Raw genomic sequence first — 21528 nt, 5'->3', positions numbered from 1 at the left:
TCTGACACATGTATCTGTAAAGGGAGCGGGCGGCCATCCAATATATGGAGCCCAACAGCGCCATGGGGAAGGATCTCATGGATCCGAAAGGGGCCCTCCCACATGGGGACGACTTCTCAGCCTGTTTTAGATACCAAGCTTGGTACACCAGGGCCAATTGGCCATCACTGTACTTGGGCTTCCTGAGACGGCGGTCGTGCCAGGCCTTTCGTCTATTCTGCTCCACCTCCAGAGCTTGATTAGCCATTGCCCGAGTTTCATCCAAGATTGTCAGACGGAGCACATTAGCAACATTGGGAACGGCATGTGGGTGGTGGGAACCTACCCGATATGATCCGTTGTTAAATTCAAAGGGTAGGACGGCTTCCAAGTTCCAACCCATAAACCAACTAAAAGGGACTTCACTGTGGAAGGTGGTGCGGTATGCCCACAAAGTGCCTAGGAAGGCTTCGGACCACTGGTGAGGGTGTTGATGGCACAGCTTCTGGAGCAAGTGACACAGCACTTTGTTGGTGCTTTCGGCTTGGCTATTGGCCCAAGGATAGTAAGAACACGACTTCCGATGAAAAATCTGGTACTTGGCAAGTAAGATGGTGATGATTTCATTAACAAAATGGGAGCCCTTGTCATTGGTAATTTCCAAGGGATAGCCAAACCTGATGAGAATATGCTCGTATAAAAACCAAGCCATTGTGTTATTCGTGCAGTCCATGGTAGCTATGGCTTCAACCCATTTAGTGGCATAATTAGTCGCCACCAAGATGTATTTGCCATAGTCACAGGGAATGGGCATTTTTAGACTCGGGAATGTTGGGGATGGCCGCATCTTCCCGTTCCCATTCCCGTCCCATGTCACTCTATAGTCACAGGGAATGGCCATTCTCAATCTTTTCCATCCCCATTCCCCATCCCCATTTCGCGTCCCATGTGACTATGGTATTTGCATCAACTGGGTTGGGCCACTAGATCAATGGGTCCTATGAAGTCGATACCCCACCGCTCAAATGGTGACCAGTCAAGGGATATGTGGATAGGGCAGTTCGATAGATGGGTGGGTTTGGGACCACACTGTTGGCAGATGTCGCAATATTTAGCAAACTTAATAGAATCCGTGAACATGGTTGGCCCACCACAGTCCATGCTGGAACAAGAGGGTGCCTAGAATGTGTCTGGGATACGGCCCACCTCTTGGTCCTTTGTGAGCATCCTCCACCAAGTGGGGCACTTTGTGGGGACTGACACACCGTCGGAGAACACCATCACAACCAGCCTTGTAAAGTTGGCTAGCTATAAGATGGAATGGTCGACTCCCCTCCCCAAACCAACAACACCCCCCCCCCCCCCCCCCCCCCGTCCCCCGTCCCGCTGCCCCCCACCATCCGACTCGCCCCCCTTGCTCACCTTAAACTACAAAACCATCATGATCGGCCATATCTTGGCAAAGCTCTATGGATCTATACTTGAGTCTGAGCTTAACAAACTAGCAGAGAGAGTGGGATACAGGGCACCATGGTAGGAAGGATTCAGGAGGACCTTCTCCACGCTGGATCACATATCCACGCTTTAGGCTATCATCGAGCAGGTCAAGGCAGATGGCCGCCGACTATACTGCTGCTTTGTGGACTTGCATAAAGTTTTTGATACGGTGCCTCTGGCCCATCTCCTACAGCGCTCACAGCATCTCAGGGGCCCGCCTGACATGATCTGGCTATCATTGTCTTATATGAGTCCGTTATTGGTAGGGTGAGATGCCCGGGAGGACTATCCGAGGAGGTCTCACCATCGGAGTGAAACATGGATGCCCTCTATCTCTGACCCTCTTTGGACTTTACGTAGACGAGATCGCAGACTTCATTAACAGAACTGGAGGTGGAGGAGCTTTTCCAGGAGGTATTCTTGTTTCTGTCCTTTTATATGCTGATGATAATGTACTCATTGCAGATTTTGAGGGGGGGCTACAGAAGCACATGGATACTTTACATGACTTTTTGTACACAGAGGGGGTTCTCCGTCAACCTTGGGAAAACCAAGGTTATGGTATTCCGTACTTTGAAATCGATCATTTATGTTCCCGGGTTTTGGCCTCCTACCCAGTTGTAGGCTGTACAAAGATCACTTAGGATAGACTCACTAGAGGATATGCAGCTCTAGCCTTATTGGAGAGGGAGTGTTTCCAGGTGCATTTTTAGGAGCCAAGCACTAAGGGTTGGCTTTTTGAGACCCTAGTCACCCCGGCACTTATGTATGCAGCTCCCTTTTGGGCACTAGATTTATCCCCGGCATATTGGCAGCGCATAGAGCGTCCTCAGATCATGATGGCCTCACGGATGATATGCAGCAAGCCATCTGCTCCCCACCAAATCATCCATGCAGAGTTTGCTATGGCTCCTATGTTGATGGAGGAATGTTCCAGACAGTCACTTATATACAGAGGATGAGGGAGATGGATCCACTTCGACTCCCCCAACTTGCACTACAGTCTTCACAACAGATAGTGGCCAGAGGAGAGCATTCATCTTGGTATGGCACAATACTCACCGTGTTTCAGGCACATGGATTACAGATGGACTGGCTCCCTCCATTTTAGTATATGATCCAGATTCCCCATACGGTAGGTTTACACATGAGGACAAGAACCGGGTGATCCAAGACGATCTATTGGGACTTTAAACACGTAACACATGGACCACACCGGTAGGCCCATTGCCTACCAAGATGCAACACTCGAGAGACCATTGCCTGAGATTCGCAGCAGAAGGTTTCATCGAGAGACCAAATTATTTCGATGCCTTCATGTCCCATGCTATGAGGATAGCCATTGGCCAACTTAGGGTATCATCCCATAGACTGAGGATAGAGACTGGTAGAGCTGAGCGGATGCCCAGAGAGGACAGAACATGTAGACTCTGTCAGTCGGGGATTGGAGGACCACTATGTTTGCCAGTGCCCAGCCTACTATGGACATTTCACTATCTATTTAGAGAGGGCTTTGGACTCTTTTTCTGGAGCACGGAGTACCCCGATTAGAGGTGCCTTGGACTCTTCCTACTGGAGCTCAGCCGACACTACCTAGAGATCCTCGCCCCCAACAGTGCTCCTCTCAGCTTACCATCACTAGTTTTTTCGAGCCTAGAGGGTTGGATAGGGAGGCACCAGCAGAGCCCATCACAATGGATATGGGAGCTTATACCACAGTGCCCTCTCGCTTGGCCCATGGGAGTCGCATCAGATCGGGCACGCACACTCTAGAGAGCTAGACGCCCTCGTCCCGTCAGAGACCGACCACGCCCAGCTCGTCAGCCCTGGATTCAGGAGATCTTGGCCTGCCATCGAGCAGAGCCTTATCCTCTTAGTAGATGATTGCCATCTCTAGCATTCTTGTATCACCCATGATGGTCATCCTGGATGGGCCCTTGCCTAACATACAAGGTTGATTGACTGTTTTTATTCAGCTCTCCCATATCCCACCACTTATTGTACCCTATACTTGTAGACCTAATATAACTTTCTTTCTTTCTTTCTTTCTTAGCTCTATATCTTTTTTTAAATGATCCTGTCATTTCATGGACACATTGTAACACTTTTGGCTCATAGACCCTTTTGGTTTTTTGTAGACGTTAATAGAAATTTCTTTCTTTCTTTCTCCCCCAGGCATCTCCTTAGATAGAGCAATCCAGGTAGCGAGCTAGACACCCAAGCCCCACTAGCTCGAGGAGATGCTCCGCCCAAGAGATTCAGATGTGTGAGATCCTCCAGAGATACTAGAGTGCCCCTCCATAGGCACCCGCTGTGGAGAGCCTTTATACAATCAAATGTCGAGGACCCACTTTGGTCCCCTCACATTGTATCATTGTAGCATTGTACCACTGTCACTTATAGGGCTGTTTTTTTCTTCCAACTCTACTTCGATTTTGTAATTATGCTTTTTCCATGATTCTATCTCTTCATGGACACATTATAACACTTTTGCTCTCATAGACCCTTTGTTCTTTTGTAGATGTCAATAGAAATTTATTTCTATGACCACATCGAGTTTTGATTTTAGAGTCCAAAGCAGGCATGGTATTTGAAACCCTGCCTTGGACTTCAAAATCGGGAGGGGTCGGGGTGTGCTGGGGCTGAAGCTCTCTCAAGAAAGTGTCCCTGTGTCTCTAGAGCTCGAGTAGAAAGAGCTCTAGGCAATGTTGCTCTGGGAAGTCAATGATTCTCCTCTTGTGGATCTCAGTATATACTCAGCAGAGTGACATATGTAATGCTCCTCTGTCTCAACCCCTGTGTGGCATAATCGATAGATCCTCTCCTCCTTGGTTCTCTGTATGAGCTTCCCTGCTCTGAAGATGTGGTCAGCTCTCCTGTCTCCACTCTAAGGTGGTGGGATGAAACCCATATCTGGCCAATTGCAATCCATATGAGCTCCCCTACCACATCCCAAGTCAGGGGCTCATAGTGGTGGGCAACCCCAAGTCAATGGCAAACAGATTGTGGGCTGTATGGGCATAAGCCATTCTACCACCTCTGTCCCATACTACCAGAGCCCCTGCTTGACTGTGCAGATTAATGGCACCCCACTATCCATGCAATAGTAGATGGTTGACCAGGTTTCAACTTAATGCAGTAGAGTATGTAGTTAGAAAAGAGAAGAGGTGGAGTATGAAGAGAGATGTAAAGAAGGCTCAACAAAGGAGGGGAGACATTGAGGTAGTGCATCACAATTGTGCCTGTAATGAGTATTTGGGATTAGTTTCAGACCATGGTAATCATCGTCATGAAGAGAGTGCAGATGACATGGATGAATTCGGTGGCATAGAAAGAAAGAAAGATATATTAATGTCTGCGAAAGGCCAAAGTGGCCTATGAGACCAAAACATAGTACACAGCTGATGGTGTCTCATCAAAAGTAAGACAAAAAGGACTAAAAAAAGTCCTAAACAGCTATGAAAGGAAAATACACCTACTGAGGTACAACAAAAGTGTATAATATCTACAACTAGCATAAGACAATGCTATGTTGTAGAGAAAGATTTGTTGGGTCATGATGACAATGCTATTACTCGGTACCAAGGTGCTGACAATGTGCAATATGTGGACAATTCTGTGGATGTGTGCTCACAAGGGTTGCCTGTGATGATGTAGAGGAGGGTGTTGGTGCTCTAAGTGAACACTCTGGAAAAGAGGACGTTTTGGTAAGTGTTGACATCAGTAATGCATATTGGTCTTTAATGTAGATGTATTCTTTCCCATAAATTCTTCAGATTATGATAATTATGCAGTTTATGAAGAGGATCACCAGGGGTTCTTGTTTTGATAAGGAAGGACACGCCTAGGATTGCTTTGCCAATGAACATGTGAATGGCAGTGAAGAGGTGGAATGCTCATGTGTTGAAGACATTGTACAAGACCATGATGTAGTTGTGGAATCTGATTTCATTGGGCCAGAGATGCAGGATGTTCTTTGGGGTTTAGTAGAGTCCACGCTTCATGAGAAAAAGAAAAAAAAGGAGGAGGAGGGTAAACTCGCTTTAGCAGATGTAATGCTGCTACAGTTGATCTTTGGCAAAGCCTCTATTGAAGGTATCTGCACGGCTCCTTGGCTTGGGACAAGGGACCTGATGCCAATAATGACCTTGTGCATAGTGTGTTTTCCCATTGTGATTGATATGAGTCTTGTTTTTTCTATGTAAATGCACTTGGTGCCATGACCTTGTGCATGTTACAGAAGATCTCTGGTGTGGTTTATGAGAAAGAATTGGTACTATGATTGTTAGGCCTGCCATCCACTTGGGTCCTCTTGGACCTTAGCAAGTGTTGTTGGCTCTTGAACCTTTATCACCTTTGTCAACCAGGCATACCTAATGAGATTCTTGGGAGCTACTCTTTGTTCTGGATGACTCATATTATTAGACATCTAAGATGCAGGTGCATGACTGACTCATCTAGAAGCGGCATGCACCTCTATGAGAATAACTTAGGCATTATGGGCTTGTTCTTTCACTTTCACAGTCCACTCATGAGTAACTTAGGTACTATGGGCTTGTTCTCTCACGTTCACAGTCCACTCATGGGCGTGGTGCTGGCTGCTTTCGGGTTGGCAGGAGAGCTGGTGCTCATGTGGCTTGCTGCTGCTGTTGGAAAGCAAGAAATCTATGCTATTTGGTAGCAAGAAATCTACGCTATTTGGTAGCAAGAAGGAGATTATTTGCTCCACACCCCACATATGGTTCATTGTTACAAGGCTGTAGAAATGACAACCTTTGGACTGCATGATGTGTCACACAAGAAGATGCGTTTATGGATTTTGGGGTCAAACTTCAATATGCTTTGAGTGAGCATGGAACATTGGGTATATATTATATTGCTGCAAGCATGTAACTCTGTTGCAACTTAGCTTAATGCTCTTGCATGGCCTTCTTGTCCCAGAAAATCCACATCAAATGCAATGTCTTGCAGGATGCAAAACATGCGAGGTTCTTTTGATGAGTGCCATTTTAAGCTGCTTTATGCTGATCCAAGACACAGTCTGCGTCACATTTATCAGTCAAGGTTCTATAGGTAGTGTGGGTGATACTGGAATTTTGAGTGCCTTGATGTACCTCAACAACTGCATCCTTGTCTTTGATTATCTTTTTGGGGGTTGCTAGAGAACCTGCTAAGGACACCAATGGGGAAGCCAATGTCCAGTCTTGAAAGATAAATGAGATGCCCAAGGCGCCTCCAGTGAGAAGTGTCTTAGATGGACTGCAAGTCTGCATCAAATCAACCTCCGTCAGTGTACCAACCAGGTTGTTATGTGAATAATTTTTCTTGAAAAGTTTTTTGTTTGAAAGGTGTTTCCTTGTAGATAGTCGTGTCACTTCCAAGAACCTTCCTCATGCGTAAGAGCAATGAAATTAGTGATGTGTGGCAATCTTTGCCTTTTCTAATCACTAAGATTATTTAGGCTGAGGCATATCGACATCAATATCTTGAGAAAGGTCATAGTGAGTCTGCGATTTGATGATGCTAAGAAAGTAGAGGAGAAACATATCGCATTATCCCCTTCCCCAAGAAATGCAGTGCGCCTAGATTGTGCAGATTCGGAAGGACCTGGATACATTCCCAAGTGGCTATAAGAGTTTGTATAATATCTCCCAAATGATGCATATTGACAGAGTATAGTATATCTTGGTGCCTCAATAATTGCTAAGCATCCTGGCTGTCCAAATCAACCATGTCATGATATTAGCAAATGATCTCCCAGGAAGAATCCACTGCACCACAGAATGGTGTGAACTGTACATTTGGAACGACCCATTCCAGGAGCAAGTCATCTTAGTTTGACATTTTTAACAAGGACTAGTGGAAAGGGAAGGGTTTTTTAATCCCTTACTATCCAGCATGTGAAAGTTGCCACCTATGTGACAAGGTTAGAATTGGAGGACTTGCCTTATATGTAGCAAAGTAAACTCATGACCATGTAAAGTTGGCTTTTGTGATGTACGCATAAAAGCTTAGGAACAAATATGAATATTTGTTTTCTAGCAGTCACACAAAATCAAGTGTTCTCGATTTAGTTGTAAAACAATGGGTCTTGTGGTTTTGTTTTGAGGTATATTCAGAAACCTAAATAAGAAGCATATTAAATTAATTATTGTAATTTTGACTCAATAGCATTTGATTGAGCGAAGAATAGTTCTTGGAGGGCGAATAAAAGAATTAGAGTGCCAAAAGCAAGCCGCAGTACAAGAGGAAGACTATGATTGTGCAAAGTCATGCAAGGTACTATAAACAAAAGCATGTTGCAGGGTCTCAGAAGCATATTTGATGTTTCCTTAAAAGCATAAACAAGAAATCAGTCATTAAGTGGCCTTTTCTCAATTCCTTGGAACAATTAAGAAAAAAGGGCTATGAAGAAAGTATTTATAATTGCCTTTTTTGAAGCAGTTGGAGATCGAAAAGATTCGTGAGTCTTGTAATGAAGCAGAAGTTACCAAAATTGACAGGTATAATGTGTAATGTGCATTCTTATTAGACACAAGTGTTTTTTCCCTGAGAAAAGGTCCTTCATTAGTCATAAAAGGAAAAACATATTTGTACATCCCTCAAGTGAAGTGCAAGAGGGGGGACTCACTCTAGGAAGAGCCTACATTGGGGGAGGGGGAGGGAAAAGACACACTGGGGGCTGTAGTGCCATTTGGGGTGGTTTGAGCCCATAGTGACGAATGAGCCTTGCCTCCACCTGTGGATAAAAGCTGCCTGCTGCTGTGGCCATACTCAGTAGCCCCATGCTTGATATTTTGGAGTGTGGTATACCATCTATTGGGGGTTGATGCTCCTCTCATGTTTCATGTTCCTTGTATTCCATGATGAGATTTCCATGGACAGTTTTGTATCACTCCACTGAGATAGTTTTGATTTGTTTTATTTTATTTTCCGTTCCATGATGAGATATGCCATGGACATTATTGTATCACTTATAGACCATTGGGTCTTTAGTTGACGCTTAACATATCTTTCGTTCTTTCTTTATTTCTCCCTCTCTTTGACAAAACCAAAAGCATTATTCCCTCTCCTTGATAGCTTTCCTTCTCTCTTCGACAAAACCAAAAGCATTATCTCTCTCTCTCTCTCTCTCTCTCTCTCTCTCTCTCTCTCTCTCTCTCTCTCTCTCTCTCTCTCTCCTCTAGTGGCGATGATCTCACGCATGATTAGGAGTAAACCATCAGTGCCACATGAGATTGTGCGGGCAGAGATGGGCGTTGCACCGATAGTGACAGAGGCTCTATTCCAGACAGTAACATACTGGCATAGGCTATGGGAGCTTCCACTTGATAGATACCCCTGGCTAGCCCTGGAGTCCTCAAGACAGTTGAAACTTGAGGGAGATACAGAGTGCTGGTATGCACAGGTAGGCACTTGGTTTGGCATGCACGGTATGCAGATGGAGGCACTCCCCCCTTTCCAGTAGAGCATAGAGGCCCCGTCATTTGCTCTCAATGGCACAAAGCGGAACAGGGTTATCTGGAAGGACATTGTCAGACTAGATACTCAGAGGACATGGAGTTCACCTAGTCGTCCACTAGGGACGAAGATGGCCTTCTACAGAGATCACCTCCTATGCCTGACAGAGGATGGGTTCATCATCCGTCGACACTACATGGACATACACCTATCCTTTGGGGTGAGATGTGCGATCGGCAAGATCCGCACCTCGTCCCACGAGCTGAGAGTGGAGAGTGCCAGATATGGGCCTAGAGTGGCCACACTAGAGGACAGGATATGCCAGCTCTGTCACACAGAGCCCGAGACAGAGGACCATTACATATGCCGATGCCCTGTATACTATGAGATTCGGGGGAGGTTCCACTGCCTCTTCCGAGCTGGGTTTTCGGACCACTTTCCAGGATCATGGACTTCACGGATCAGATATGCGTGGGACTTTTTCTTCTAGAGCTCCACAGACACAGGGAGTCCTTAGTGAGATCCAGATCAGCTGTGCTTGCTCGAGGACCAGCACAGAGAGCTCTCACCGACTTCTTCCATACCAGCACTCCGAGGGCAATCCACCCATCATACCCAAACCACAGGCTAGTGTAGGAGCTCGGCCGAGAGGTGTGACACTCGACAGAGCCACTGAGTTATGCAGAGCTCGACGCCCCAGACCCCATGGCCCTCGCCCATGGCCATGCCACCATAGGAAGATCCGGGCCATCATTATCATAGTGTGCCTTCTTCACATAGTATGGACCAAATCACCATGGTAAAAACTTCTTACTAACCCGCTTTTCATGACGGGCATCAAAGTCCTTTACAATGTCACCTTTCTTAAACAACTTTTTCTTCAATTTTGCATCAAATGCCTTCTTCTACTTGATTTGTGCCTTCAAAACATTATTCACAACTACATGACAACATTCATCAAGATAAGGCAAAATCCAAAAGACGAGGCTTAAGAAATTCCTCCTCTCCTAAATGCTTTGTGGCTGAGGTCTTCAAAGTAGCAATATCATACACAATAGAAAGCATCCCCTCGACACCATAAAACTAGCCTAAAAGGGGTAAAACCAGAAAAAGCGCTAGGAGTATATCTACAAGACCATAATGTAGCATGAACCTTCCTATCCCATGAGCTTTTATCTTCCAAGATCTCAATATCCTTAGCAATCATTCTACGTAAAGTGCGATTAGTCTTCACGACCAATCTATTTGTGCTAGGCTTATAAGTTGTGGTGACATGATGCTTAATAGAAAACCTATGTGTCAAAGCTACCACTACATCACCAAGAAAGTTCTCCTTTGGGCATCCAAAGCGAGTAATGACGCTTTCATACATGAAACGTGCAATCTCCTTTCCTGTTGCATTCTTGATAGGTCTTGCCTCAGCCCATTTGGTAAGATCCTCAGTGGCTACCACAATAAATTGATTTCTCCTAGGTGTTACAAAGAGTGTCCCAACAATGTCTCTCCCCTATTTTTCAAAAGGACTAAGAGAAGGGAAAGGATGAAGTGCCAACATGGTGTTGTAGGGATCAAACTTCACTTGCTTGTTGCTGCTAGCCATGGCTGATTCTGATTGCTGGGGTTCACAAGGAGGAGGACAAATAGAAGGTAGTGGTCCCTGTGTATTTGACCTATTTGCAAAGGTTTGAGAAATATCACAAGTAAGACAAAAGACAAAAGTATCCTTAAAAAGAGAAGGGCAATAATACCCTGCAGTAAGGATTTTGTGAGCAGTAGCCTTGCTGGCTTAATGACCTCCACATAATCCTTCATGAAACTCGTCAAGAAGCTTTTTACCATTTGAATGAGAAACCACCTTGCGAAAAATCCCATCACCACCTTGGAAATAAAGATTATTTCCAATTATTGTAAGGTCGGCTTCTATGTGCAATGCTTTGCTTCTTCTTCTTATTTGTACCACTAGGAAATTTTTCTTTATAATAATCCCAAATTTCTTGAAAATCCTTCAGAACAACATCTATAGCCATAAGATTAGCATCAAGAAAATCATCATCCTCTTGATTTATCCCCTACATCATCATAGGCTCGAGATAAATCATTTGCATTGATATGCTTAGACCTTGGCCTATCCAAAACCTCAAACTCATATTCTTGCAAAAGAATAATCCACCTTGCAATGTGACGAGTTGGATTAGGCTTATTAAAAATAAACCTTAAAGCTCTATGATCAGTGGCAACAATGAGCTTGTTTCCCAAAAGGTAACGGCGAAACTTCTTCACAACAAAGATAAATAGCAAGAGCTTCTCTTTCAATGACAGAGTAGTTTCTTTCTGCTGGTCGCCGACTTGCAAAATGAATAGGAATGTCATGCCCTTGTTCATTCTTTTGGCTCAAAATACTCCCAACAGCTTGCAAAGAAGCTTCTGTGTACACCAAAAACTCTCTATTACAATTAGGTAAACTCAAAATAGATGCAGTGGTGAGTGCCACCTTTAGCTTGTCAAATGCATCATATGAATTCTCATCAAGATCAAAAGGTGAATCCTTCTTTAAGAACTTGCTCAAATGTTGAGAAATGTGAGCAAACCCTTGAATAAACCTTCTATAATACCCCACATGCTTTAGAAAAGACCTTAAATTTGTCTTTGTAGTAGGAAAAGGCAAGTCCAAGATCTTGGAAACTTTATCTAGATCCATAGTAATCCCTTCATTTGAAACAACATGACCAAGCAGAACACCTTGAGTGCATCCAAACTTGCATTTCATTGGATTCAATGAAGCATGTGCTATGTCAAGCCTTTCAAATACTTTTTCAACTTATGCAAGGTGATGAATCCTCCTTCCATACACATAGAAATGATCAAGAAATATTCTCACAAAGTGACCAATAAAAGGCTCAAAAACCCTGTTCATGAACCTTTGAAATGTACTGGAAGCATTACATGAACCAAAAGGCATCACACGATAGGCAAAGGTACCCCACGGTGTAGTGAAGGTTGTCTTTAGCTGATCCTGCTCTGTAATGCTTATTTGATTATATCCACTATACCCATCTCCAAAACTGTACCACTCGTTTCCAGTCACTTCATCAAGAATTTGATCACTAAAAGGAATAGGGTAAGGATCCTTCTTAGTCACAACATTCAACTTTTTAAAATCCACACATACCCTCAACTTTCCACTCTTCTTAATAGAGATTAGGCTCTTCCATAGGAAAAACAAACCCAACTTGAAGAAGCTTATCAATTTCTTGCTTTACCACAAGTGAGAAGTTAGGATTCATGCAGTAGGGTCGTTGCCGTACTGGTTGTGCCCCATCCACTAGATCCACTTGGTGTTCCATCATTGTGACTTATCTGAGATGTTTGTAGTCAACTGCAAAAAGATGAGCATAACGATGAAAAAGAGAATAATTTTTTCCTTTCATGATTAGTGATCACATCTCCTAGCTGAATGGGTCAAAGTTGTTCCTTGATCTCTGCATCAAATAGACAATGCCTGTCATTTAGAGGCCCCACCCTTGGAATCACCTCAAGTGCATGCAAGTCCACCTCCGTGTCTTCATCCATCTTTGTGTCCAAGTCACTTCCACTTATGTAGTCTGAAGAGTATGCATACTCATCAGCTTCTTCACTCTCCTCACTTTGTGGTTCAACAACACTAGTAGGTAAGATAAAGATTTTCTTCTTATGGAGATTCTTACCAATGGTCATGTAACCCTTCACTCCAATATTCCCTTGCATGGACCCTTTCAACCAAGGCCTTTCCAAGAAGCATAGAATAAGAAGTTTGAGTCCTCTTCACAATTTTGATGCCACTTCTCAACTCCCTCCTCAAAGAAGGAGCCAATGCAACAAGTTGTCCATATGTGATGTTTACCATCTGCGATCCCATATCTTCCAGAATGGAATAAGTCCTTTGGAGAGGCCAAAGTCAGCAACACCCAAGTGCCTTCTCCTTCTCTGAATTTTGCTGCTTTCACCTTTTTCCTTCATTTGCCGCTTCCGAAGAGACTTCTACTCTTCTACATCCTTATCCTTCCTGGGTCTCTTCTGTTGAGCACACACATGAACAATACCTTTGCCCTATCTTCAACAACACATTCTTCCTTTGTGGCATCTATTAAATTTACAAGATTGGAAGAAGAAGAAGCTCTCCTAGGACAATCTCTTATAGTGCTCTTTCTCTTGGCACCCACATAGGACTTCTAGAAGGATTCTTATCTATTATGCATGCTTCCACCACATGCTCTCCACATGTCTCCACAAGCTTGGCATGTGTTATGCATCTTGTTTTACTAGAATTACCATTCCATGTAGACATAATACCCACTCCTATTTTATGACTCATCATCCATTCTATGTGCATTTAACACTATAACCCATACCAATGTATTTATAAATCATACACATGGTATTTAAAATAAACACTCCACTCATTGTCACACCCAATGCATAATATTACATAGAAATCCTTGAAATCTTCTATATGAGACCAAATATTTGGAGCCGAATTATCATAAAGCTGTTGAAGATGAGTCGCCATGCCGCTAGCTTCTCGTACAAGTCTCCCAAGTTGCCAACAAAACCTCGTGAAAAAGTATTCACATAAGCTGCCGGGTCCCACATGGACAATCCCCACACATACATATTAAACATTGCAATAAAGAAGCCTCAACAAAAGGAATTTTTTGGTATTACAGACACATGCCAGTGACACCTTCCTCTCCCTCTCTTCACGCCATGGACACGTATTCACCCTCTCTTTATACACGAGATCCATCTCCTCTCTCCTGGACACCCCATCTTTTGTCTCTCTCCTTCATGCATCCGTCTTCTCTCTAATCTTCCACATCACTATGTGCTCTCTCTCTCTCCTAGACATCCCATATCCTATTTGTTCTATGCATTTACCTAGCACTTAGCTTCAGTTACTAGGTTTCCAGTTTCAAGTTCAGTTTTGTTTCAGCTTTCCATGATGATATTATTCCATGGAAACTTGCCCATCGGGCCTTTTGTAAGACGTAAATATAACTTTCTTTCTTTCTTTTTGCTTTGTCTTTCCTCTAATGGACTGCATCACTATCTGTTGGCTCAACTAACCTGCCAAGACACCCTTGCTTTTTCCTTCTCCCACATAGCGGCACCATATCTCCACACCCCTCCTCGTTCATTCCGCTGCCATTGACCGTGCAAACTTCAAGCACTCTCTCGGGTGTCTATTACCCGCCTTCATCGACATCTTCGCCATTGAATCAGGACTCCTTTGGGCATGTCCAACACCCGTCTTCTTGGTGTTCATCATCACCATTTATATCAGCAACACCCTGCCAGCTAGACATTTCTTCCACATATAGAGGAGATGACGCTAAGTTGGTCAGGCCATATGTATATACGGGGATCACTTTATTGGACCGCTCTTTGCCATCCGTATGGTTTCCCATGCATGGCTGGTGCGGGATTTCCACCCTTTCTTGCTTGGAGATAAGAAAGAAACTCATGTTTCCTCGATGGAGCATAGTCAATCAAGTGTGTTCGTTCCGTCTGGGCATCCTAGTAAGACGCGGAACACCCAATCCCATTCCGACCTCGATAGGGCCATGATATCCACCTCCTGTGGCATTGAACAATATCTCCAATCTCGAAGGGCCTGAAAATTTGTGAGTGAAGGTGTTTGGCTCTCTGGAGGGAGGCAGACCGATCTCTGATAACTCCATGGACTCCATAGATGTGAGTAGCCAGAACCTGCTGGGATCGATTATGGGTGTTTTCAGACCCATTTTCAGTAGCCTAGTATTAATGTTGGCTATTTGTACTTCGTTTAGCTTGGCAGTGATGTATGGAACACCTTTCCAGGGACCAGGACTGGAGGAGAGTCAGAGATTGCAGGTTATGATGCTTTGGCACTTTTGTTTCCATGTCAATGATCTTCAGTTTACACATGGAAGTTTGGAACTATGTAATAGTTTTTGGTCTCATAGGCCGATAGTGTCTTTAGTAGACCTTAATAAAATCTTTCTTCTTTCTTTCTCTGTGTGCACCTTTCTCATCATGTTATTGCCCTATGGCATATTTGTGATTTGGATGAAGAAGTTGTTGAGACTCATGACCAAAGCGTATATGGTTATATTAGTAGGTACTCGTTACTCATGCACACCCTCTAGGTATTGACTCTTTAGCTGTGGTATGTAACCATATTCATCCCCTTATATTGGGCGCACTTGATCATATAGTTTTCTCTTGCTACTCAGGAATATATAGTTGTCAACATCGGTTTTTCATGTTAGATGTCACTATGCATAACGGGTGTATATTGATGGATTGTTTCATAGATCTTTGTGGTCTTTTGGTAGACGTTAGTGCGTTTCCCACCCCCCACCCCCTTTCGCTCTTTTTATTGGTCTGTAGGGGTATACGTGCATGTTTGAATACAAGAGGAAGGCATGGCTGTTCATTTTTAACAAGCGCAATATTGTACCGAGCTACATCACTTGTCTTGTGCATCAAGTCGTGTGATGAAGGTTAATAGATTTGGTAACAACATGCAGGAACACACAAACTACTATTAAGCTAATGAGACAAGAGGATTATGATAGTGTTCTTGTTCCTATGGAGGTGAGAAAAGAAGTCCTTTGGTAAGGCCTGGTAACTTCTAAACTTTGATCATGTATCTCTTATCAATTATCATATGAGACTTGATATTTGAGCTGAAAATTCATAATCAAGTTAACAAAGGTAGCACCACTATCAATATATCAAACCACGTGCTATATCTGGTATCCGAAGCATTAAGAGACATATCTTGGCATGTATCAACTTGGCTAGAAGCTGAGGTGACACTGGAACACGTCCTCCAATCAAGAATGTCCAATCCTGCTCTTCCTTAGTTATAACATGATTGGCATGCTGCTCTTGTTTTGATTGACACTTGACCGGAGTCTTTTTTCTTCTCACTTGTAATCCTTTTCTTTCATTCGTTTGTGTAGTGTCTAACTTTGTGGCAATAGTGACACTTGCCTTTCTTCTTGAGTGCCTTTGACACATCACCCTTTTCCTCGGTATCAGCCTAAGTGGTCTTCTTGCCACTAGAACCGGAGACTGAATTTTTACGTTTTTGTTGCCACAAAAGGCCATACGATTTTCTCCTCCTAAAGCAATAATTCCAATATTTCATCAAAAGGGATAGGAGCACCACCTCCTCTCAAAGAGAGATTGAGAGAGGTAGCAAAGTTGAGATAGGAGGGAGGCAAGGACTTCAAGGTGGTAGCCACTAGTTATCATCTATGACCTTATCAATCCCTAGAAGTTGTCCTCTTAAATCCTTGACTTTAGTCTGGTGATCTGTCGTAGAATCACCTTCATCCATTGACAAAATGTCCAGTTGTCTTTTCAAGTACATAACTCTGGCTTCATTTTTGACTTGATATATCCTTTCTAAAGTATCCCATGCATTCTTCGTTGTCTTGTAGGACCTGATATGAGCTATAATTTCTCTCTTGGCAGACAAAGCAATGACAAACATTGCCTGAGCATCTCTTGTATACCACCGCGTTTGTTCTGTAGTAGGCTGAAGTACAACAAGAGCTGTAGCTACACCTCTTTGAGGAGAATCTTGTTGTATACCCACTAGCCTTTACATCATCACCTACGATTATGTCCCAGAGGCATTTGGCAACCAACATATTATGCATCCTAAACTTTCTCATACGTAATAGAAGTCTCTTTTCCGCCTGCGCGGGGGGGGGGGATAGAATGCACAGTGGAAGATGGAAAGTGGAAACACAGGAGAGAGAAATGAAATGATATATTAACGTCTCTAAGAGGCCATAATGGCCTATGAGACCAAAACTGAGAGTACATCTGAAGTTGGTGTCTCATCAAAGAGAACAACTAAATGACACTAAAAAGTACAATAAACTGATTGTCTTACAGTTATAAAAACAGAATTGTAAGACTCCGAGATGATACTGAGTAGAAAATATTGGAAAATGTATATCAGGTAGATCCATGTATGCTGATCAGTTGAAGTCTTGCCCTCTCCTTAGATCAAGTATCTTCGCCATGGGGCTGTCTAGAATGGAGAGGTCGTAGAAGCGAGGTAGGCGCCTCCGATGCCGAGCAATAATGGCTCTGATCTGGTGATGGTGAGGATGCCGTGGTCGGGATCCTGGTGGGCGTGGCCGACGAGCACGACATAAGATGACTACTCTATCAGTGGTGACTCCCTGGGAGCGTGGTCGGTGCCCTGATGGCCCAATGGAGAAGGTATCAGGAGGTGTGTGGGCTGGGTTGCTGGTGCTAGTGCCGAATAAATCTGTCAGGGTCCTTTGTCTAGGTACATCATGGCTCGGTCTCCTGTTTGCCAAGAGGGTCTCTCTGTGTCTCCTGAGCTCAAGTAGGAACAATCCGAGGCATCGTTGATCCTCAAACTCCATGACCCTGTGTAACGGCCCAAAACCCTCTCGGAAGAGGCAGTGATATCTCCCTCGGATCTCATAATAGATTGTACATCGGCAAATGTAGTGCTCCTCTGTCTCTGCCTCCTGGTAGCATAGCTGACAAATGCGGTCATCCAAGATTTGATGCACATATCGCCCTGTCTCAATCCACAGCTGGTGTGATGAGGTCCGGATTTGTCCAATGGCACAACGTATCCCATGTGATAGTGTACATCCATGTACGCTGGGCAAGTGATAAAATCATCTGGTGAGAGGTGTAGAAAATGGCTCTTGTAATGAGCCATTTTCATGCCTAAGGGCTCAAGGGGGCTAGTCCATGTCCTCTCTGTGTCCACTCTGATGATATCCATCCTGATCACGTGGTTTTGCTCTGAGCGGGTGAGATCCAAAAATGGACAATCCAGACCGTACTGAAAGGGTGGTAGTGCCTCTATCCGCAAACCATGTAGGTCAAACCATGATCTCATCTGAGCGTACCAGCAATGAGTATCTCCATCCTATGCGAACTGTATGGATGAGGTCAATGCCAATCGGGAGTACCTCTGCTGAGGGAGCTCCCATAGCCGCTGTAAAAAGGTAACTTCCTGGAATAGGGTCTCCGTCACTACTGGTGTGTGGCACCCAGCTCAGTCCGAACAATGTCATGTGGTACTGATGATTTGCTCCGAATCATGCGGGCAATCATCATAATCAGTGGTCTCTCCATATGCCTCCATCCCTCATCCGTCCCTCTTAGAGATCTGTGATGTATGGTGGGCCCCCAAATTGGAGCTCCATACAGGAGGGTTGGTGTGACAAGCGTATCAAATAGCCACAATTTGGTGCATGGCTCTTGAAACTGTATGTGTGCACATTGCCTCTCAAGTGCCCCCAAGGCTGCATGCCCTCGAGCTAATCTAGCTGCTGCTACCTCCTTCAGGGAGGAATGCGGTCCTGTGAAAGTAACTGCCAAGTAGACATATGACTTGACGTACTCAACCGGCTCCCCTCGGAAAGTGAATTGAGGCTTTGATCTCATCACCCATGCCTGTGTGGTGTTAAACACCATAACCTTGGTTTTCCCAAGGTTCACTGTCAGATGAAAGCCTGTAATGCATCGAGGTGTCTTTGTAATCCCTCCGGAGAGTCTGAGATTAGAACAATATCATTAGCATATAACAAGATGGGTATAAACACCCTTGCCAGGCATGCCCCTGGGCCTCCCAATCTGTCTACATAATTAGAGACCGCATCAATGTACAGTCCAAAGAGGGTGGGCGATACCGGGCATCCCTGCTTCACCCCTATCGTGCTGGTCACCATATCGGATAGTCCGCCTAGAGCTCGGACTCTACCTGTCTCACAGACTCATACAAAGCATATATCCCCCACTGCATATCCTCGGGTACCTCAATGTCATGCAATCCATTCCCTTTCAAGCTCCTGTTGCATGGTGTTCATCTCTGTCCTTATGTGAAGCTGTATCTCCTCATAAAGGGCCTCATCTCGTCGGGCCATCTTCGCAAGCCTTTGTGAGCCAAGGGACATGATCCCTTCCCTCAGTCTTCTGCGGTAGGTATTTGGCGCCTTCGTGGGGGTGTGAAAGGTTGTCTCACCATCCTGTTCTCCCTTCAGGGGTTGAGACATGTTTCCCACTAGTTGTTGCCTTGGGGGCCTGAGCAAGGGTGGGTGGGAAACAAGCGACGCCTCCCTACGCACAACTCTCAGCAAAGAGGTGGGCAGAGGCGTGCAGCGCAAGGGGGGAAATGGGGGGCAGCTGCCTGCGCACAAGTCAGAGGCGCACAGGTCAGAGGAGAGAGGCGGGCAGCTGCCTGTGCACAAGTCACAGCAGAGAGGCGGGCTACAGAGGTGCGCATAGAGCAGAGGCGCACATGTCAGAGCAGAGAGGCGGCAGAGGTGTGCAGGTTGGTGCACATAGAGTTGAGCAGAGAGGCGGGCTACAGAGGTGCGCATAGAGCAGAGGCGCAGCGGGTCATCTCAGCAGAGAGGCGGGCAGAGGCGCAGTAGGTCATCTTAGCCATGGGAGTAGGTCGCGCTACCAGAGAGAGAGAGAGATGGAGAGGACACATAGGTATAGACCTGCTCTCAATACCACCAAACAAGAATAAGGTTGGACATGATTTTCTTTCAGTTTTGAGGTTTTTTAGACCAAGGGGAGTTGCACATGGACATGATTTTCCCTTGCAACCGCCTATTGGCAAGTTCCAGGAGTGTTCTTGGACCAAGAGGGCAACGTAAAAAAACCTCAAAAATCAATCCCCAAAAAAAATGAAAATAAAAATGTGAAATTTAGGCAAAACTACCGTGCTGCAGAGGTTTCGAGGGTTTTGAAACTGTTTCGAAGTTTCGAGGTTTCGAGGTTTCAAAAGTTAGAAATGGATTTTTTTGTGACTATGGTGGAGACTATATTGATTTTATGAGAGGAATATGGAGGTTTGTGAGTGTAATAGGATGGATCTTGGTTAAGTATTACAATTGTAGTGATGACTATAGTGACAAAATAAGGAAGAAACAACAAGACTAAGTGCGTGGGACTTGAGAGTATTTTTGGGAGTTTTAAGGTATGTTTAAATAATGAACACATGATATTGTGGATGTATTTAGGACACACATGTGCGTTTATCGATAATAAAATGACATAAGAAGTGTTTGAAAATGTGATTATTTATGGTATTAACATTTTTCCCACACTTGAAACAGTCAGTGTTCTCGTGAACACGAGAACTTGTACACATATCTTTTGCAAAACTTTTTGATAGAAAAATCATTGGAAATACGAGATCTTTATTCCTTTGAAATGACCATTATATCCATGCGGCACACCATAGTTGTCAGGTACGATACCGTACGGTTCGTACGATACAATACCGTATGGGAAAATACGATATGATATTAAAAAAATCTTATCGTACGGTCTTTAAAAAAAATACTTACAAACTTTAGTATTTTCGATTTCAAAGAGAAGACAAGTTGTCACATGACACAAACACCAAAATTCCATTAAAACCAAGTTGAAAACATACATAGATGTTAGGCTAAAGCCTAAGTCATACAATGCGAGACGCTCTAGACGCATGTAGCCGTAGTAGTAAGTACAAAAAGTGGTGCATAAAAAAGAGAGGCTAGAGGGTTGGGGCTAGAATCTAGATGGAGAACTGATCACTATCAAAAGCAGAGCTCTCACTAGGATCATCTCCATTAGAAGAGTGCCCATCGGAGCGCTCGCAGAAGTCACCCTCGAGAACGATGTTGCTCTCGTCATCAAACTCGGGCTCTCTAAGCTCCTATGACAAGGCAATCGGAGCGTCCTCATTTGCATGAGTGGAGGAAGAACTACCAAAACCTCGTCGTGTGTAGGTTTGCACTATGCCACTCGAGCAGGGACGAAAGGTGCATCCGCCGCGAATGCCTACTCGCACTCCTCTGCTACTAGGTCGAGTTGTTGCACGCCCACGACGAGTACGAGAAACCCGTCGATCAATCTCCTCGAGCTCTGCATAGAGCTCGTCATAGTCTCTCCTCCTCCTCATCTACCTCCTTGTGGACACTCTTGAGAGAGTCGCTTGTGAGCTTGAACTCGTCCACATTGACCTACAAGCGATAATGCGCATTGACACATAGTTATTATGAAATAAAACTCGAAAAGCAAAAAGCTAGAAGTTTACAACTTAAGTATTAACTTTTAATTGGTCATTAGTTAAAAGTTAATACTTAAAAGCTATACGTGTCTAGCGGAGTCCATCTTGTGCATGGCACGCAGCATGCACAAGTTAGTGTGGCAATACACTAGTCGCTCTAACTATTGTGTGCTCAAGCGATTGCGGAGCTTCGTGTGTATGAGAGAGTAGGTGCTCCAATTTTTCTCACATGCACCCGAAGCGCAACCTTGAGCCAAGAGTCTCAAAGCCACCTTTTGGAGGCGGTTGAGCGTGTAGCCAAATGTCTCCCACCAAAAAAGGGGTTTCATAAGATACTCCCTTTTCCAAGTAGGCGGTGATGCAAGTGCAGCCTAAGGATTGTGGGTTAGGCATCTTATGGGGAGGTTAGTGGTATTTATGAGGCATGGGCTAAAGATAGCTCCTAGTTTAGAGCCTATATAAGTGACTTTTGGAGTGAGTTGAAGGAAGAGCTC

At 44.4% G+C, this 21528-nt stretch overlaps 1 protein-coding gene across 1 annotated transcript in view; it reads left to right on the top strand.

Annotated features, from left to right (window-relative positions):
* The window catches only part of LOC147632432 (uncharacterized), a 130692-nt gene that overhangs the window by 52694 nt on the left and 56470 nt on the right, over positions 1-21528 (top strand). The window contains exons 9-11 of the mRNA XM_086807256.1: positions 7648-7755; positions 7921-7979; positions 15486-15552. Of these exons, the coding sequence (XP_086663382.1) occupies positions 7648-7755; positions 7921-7979; positions 15486-15552 (234 nt within the window). The remainder of the gene's footprint in view (positions 1-7647; positions 7756-7920; positions 7980-15485; positions 15553-21528) is intronic.

The sequence above is a fragment of the Cibotium barometz genome, chromosome 13 (assembly GCF_041138505.1).
Source record: "Cibotium barometz isolate CiBa-2024 chromosome 13, ASM4113850v1, whole genome shotgun sequence".
Taxonomy (NCBI): Eukaryota; Viridiplantae; Streptophyta; class Polypodiopsida; order Cyatheales; family Cibotiaceae; genus Cibotium; species Cibotium barometz.
This window is presented reverse-complemented; position numbering and strand designations above follow the sequence as displayed.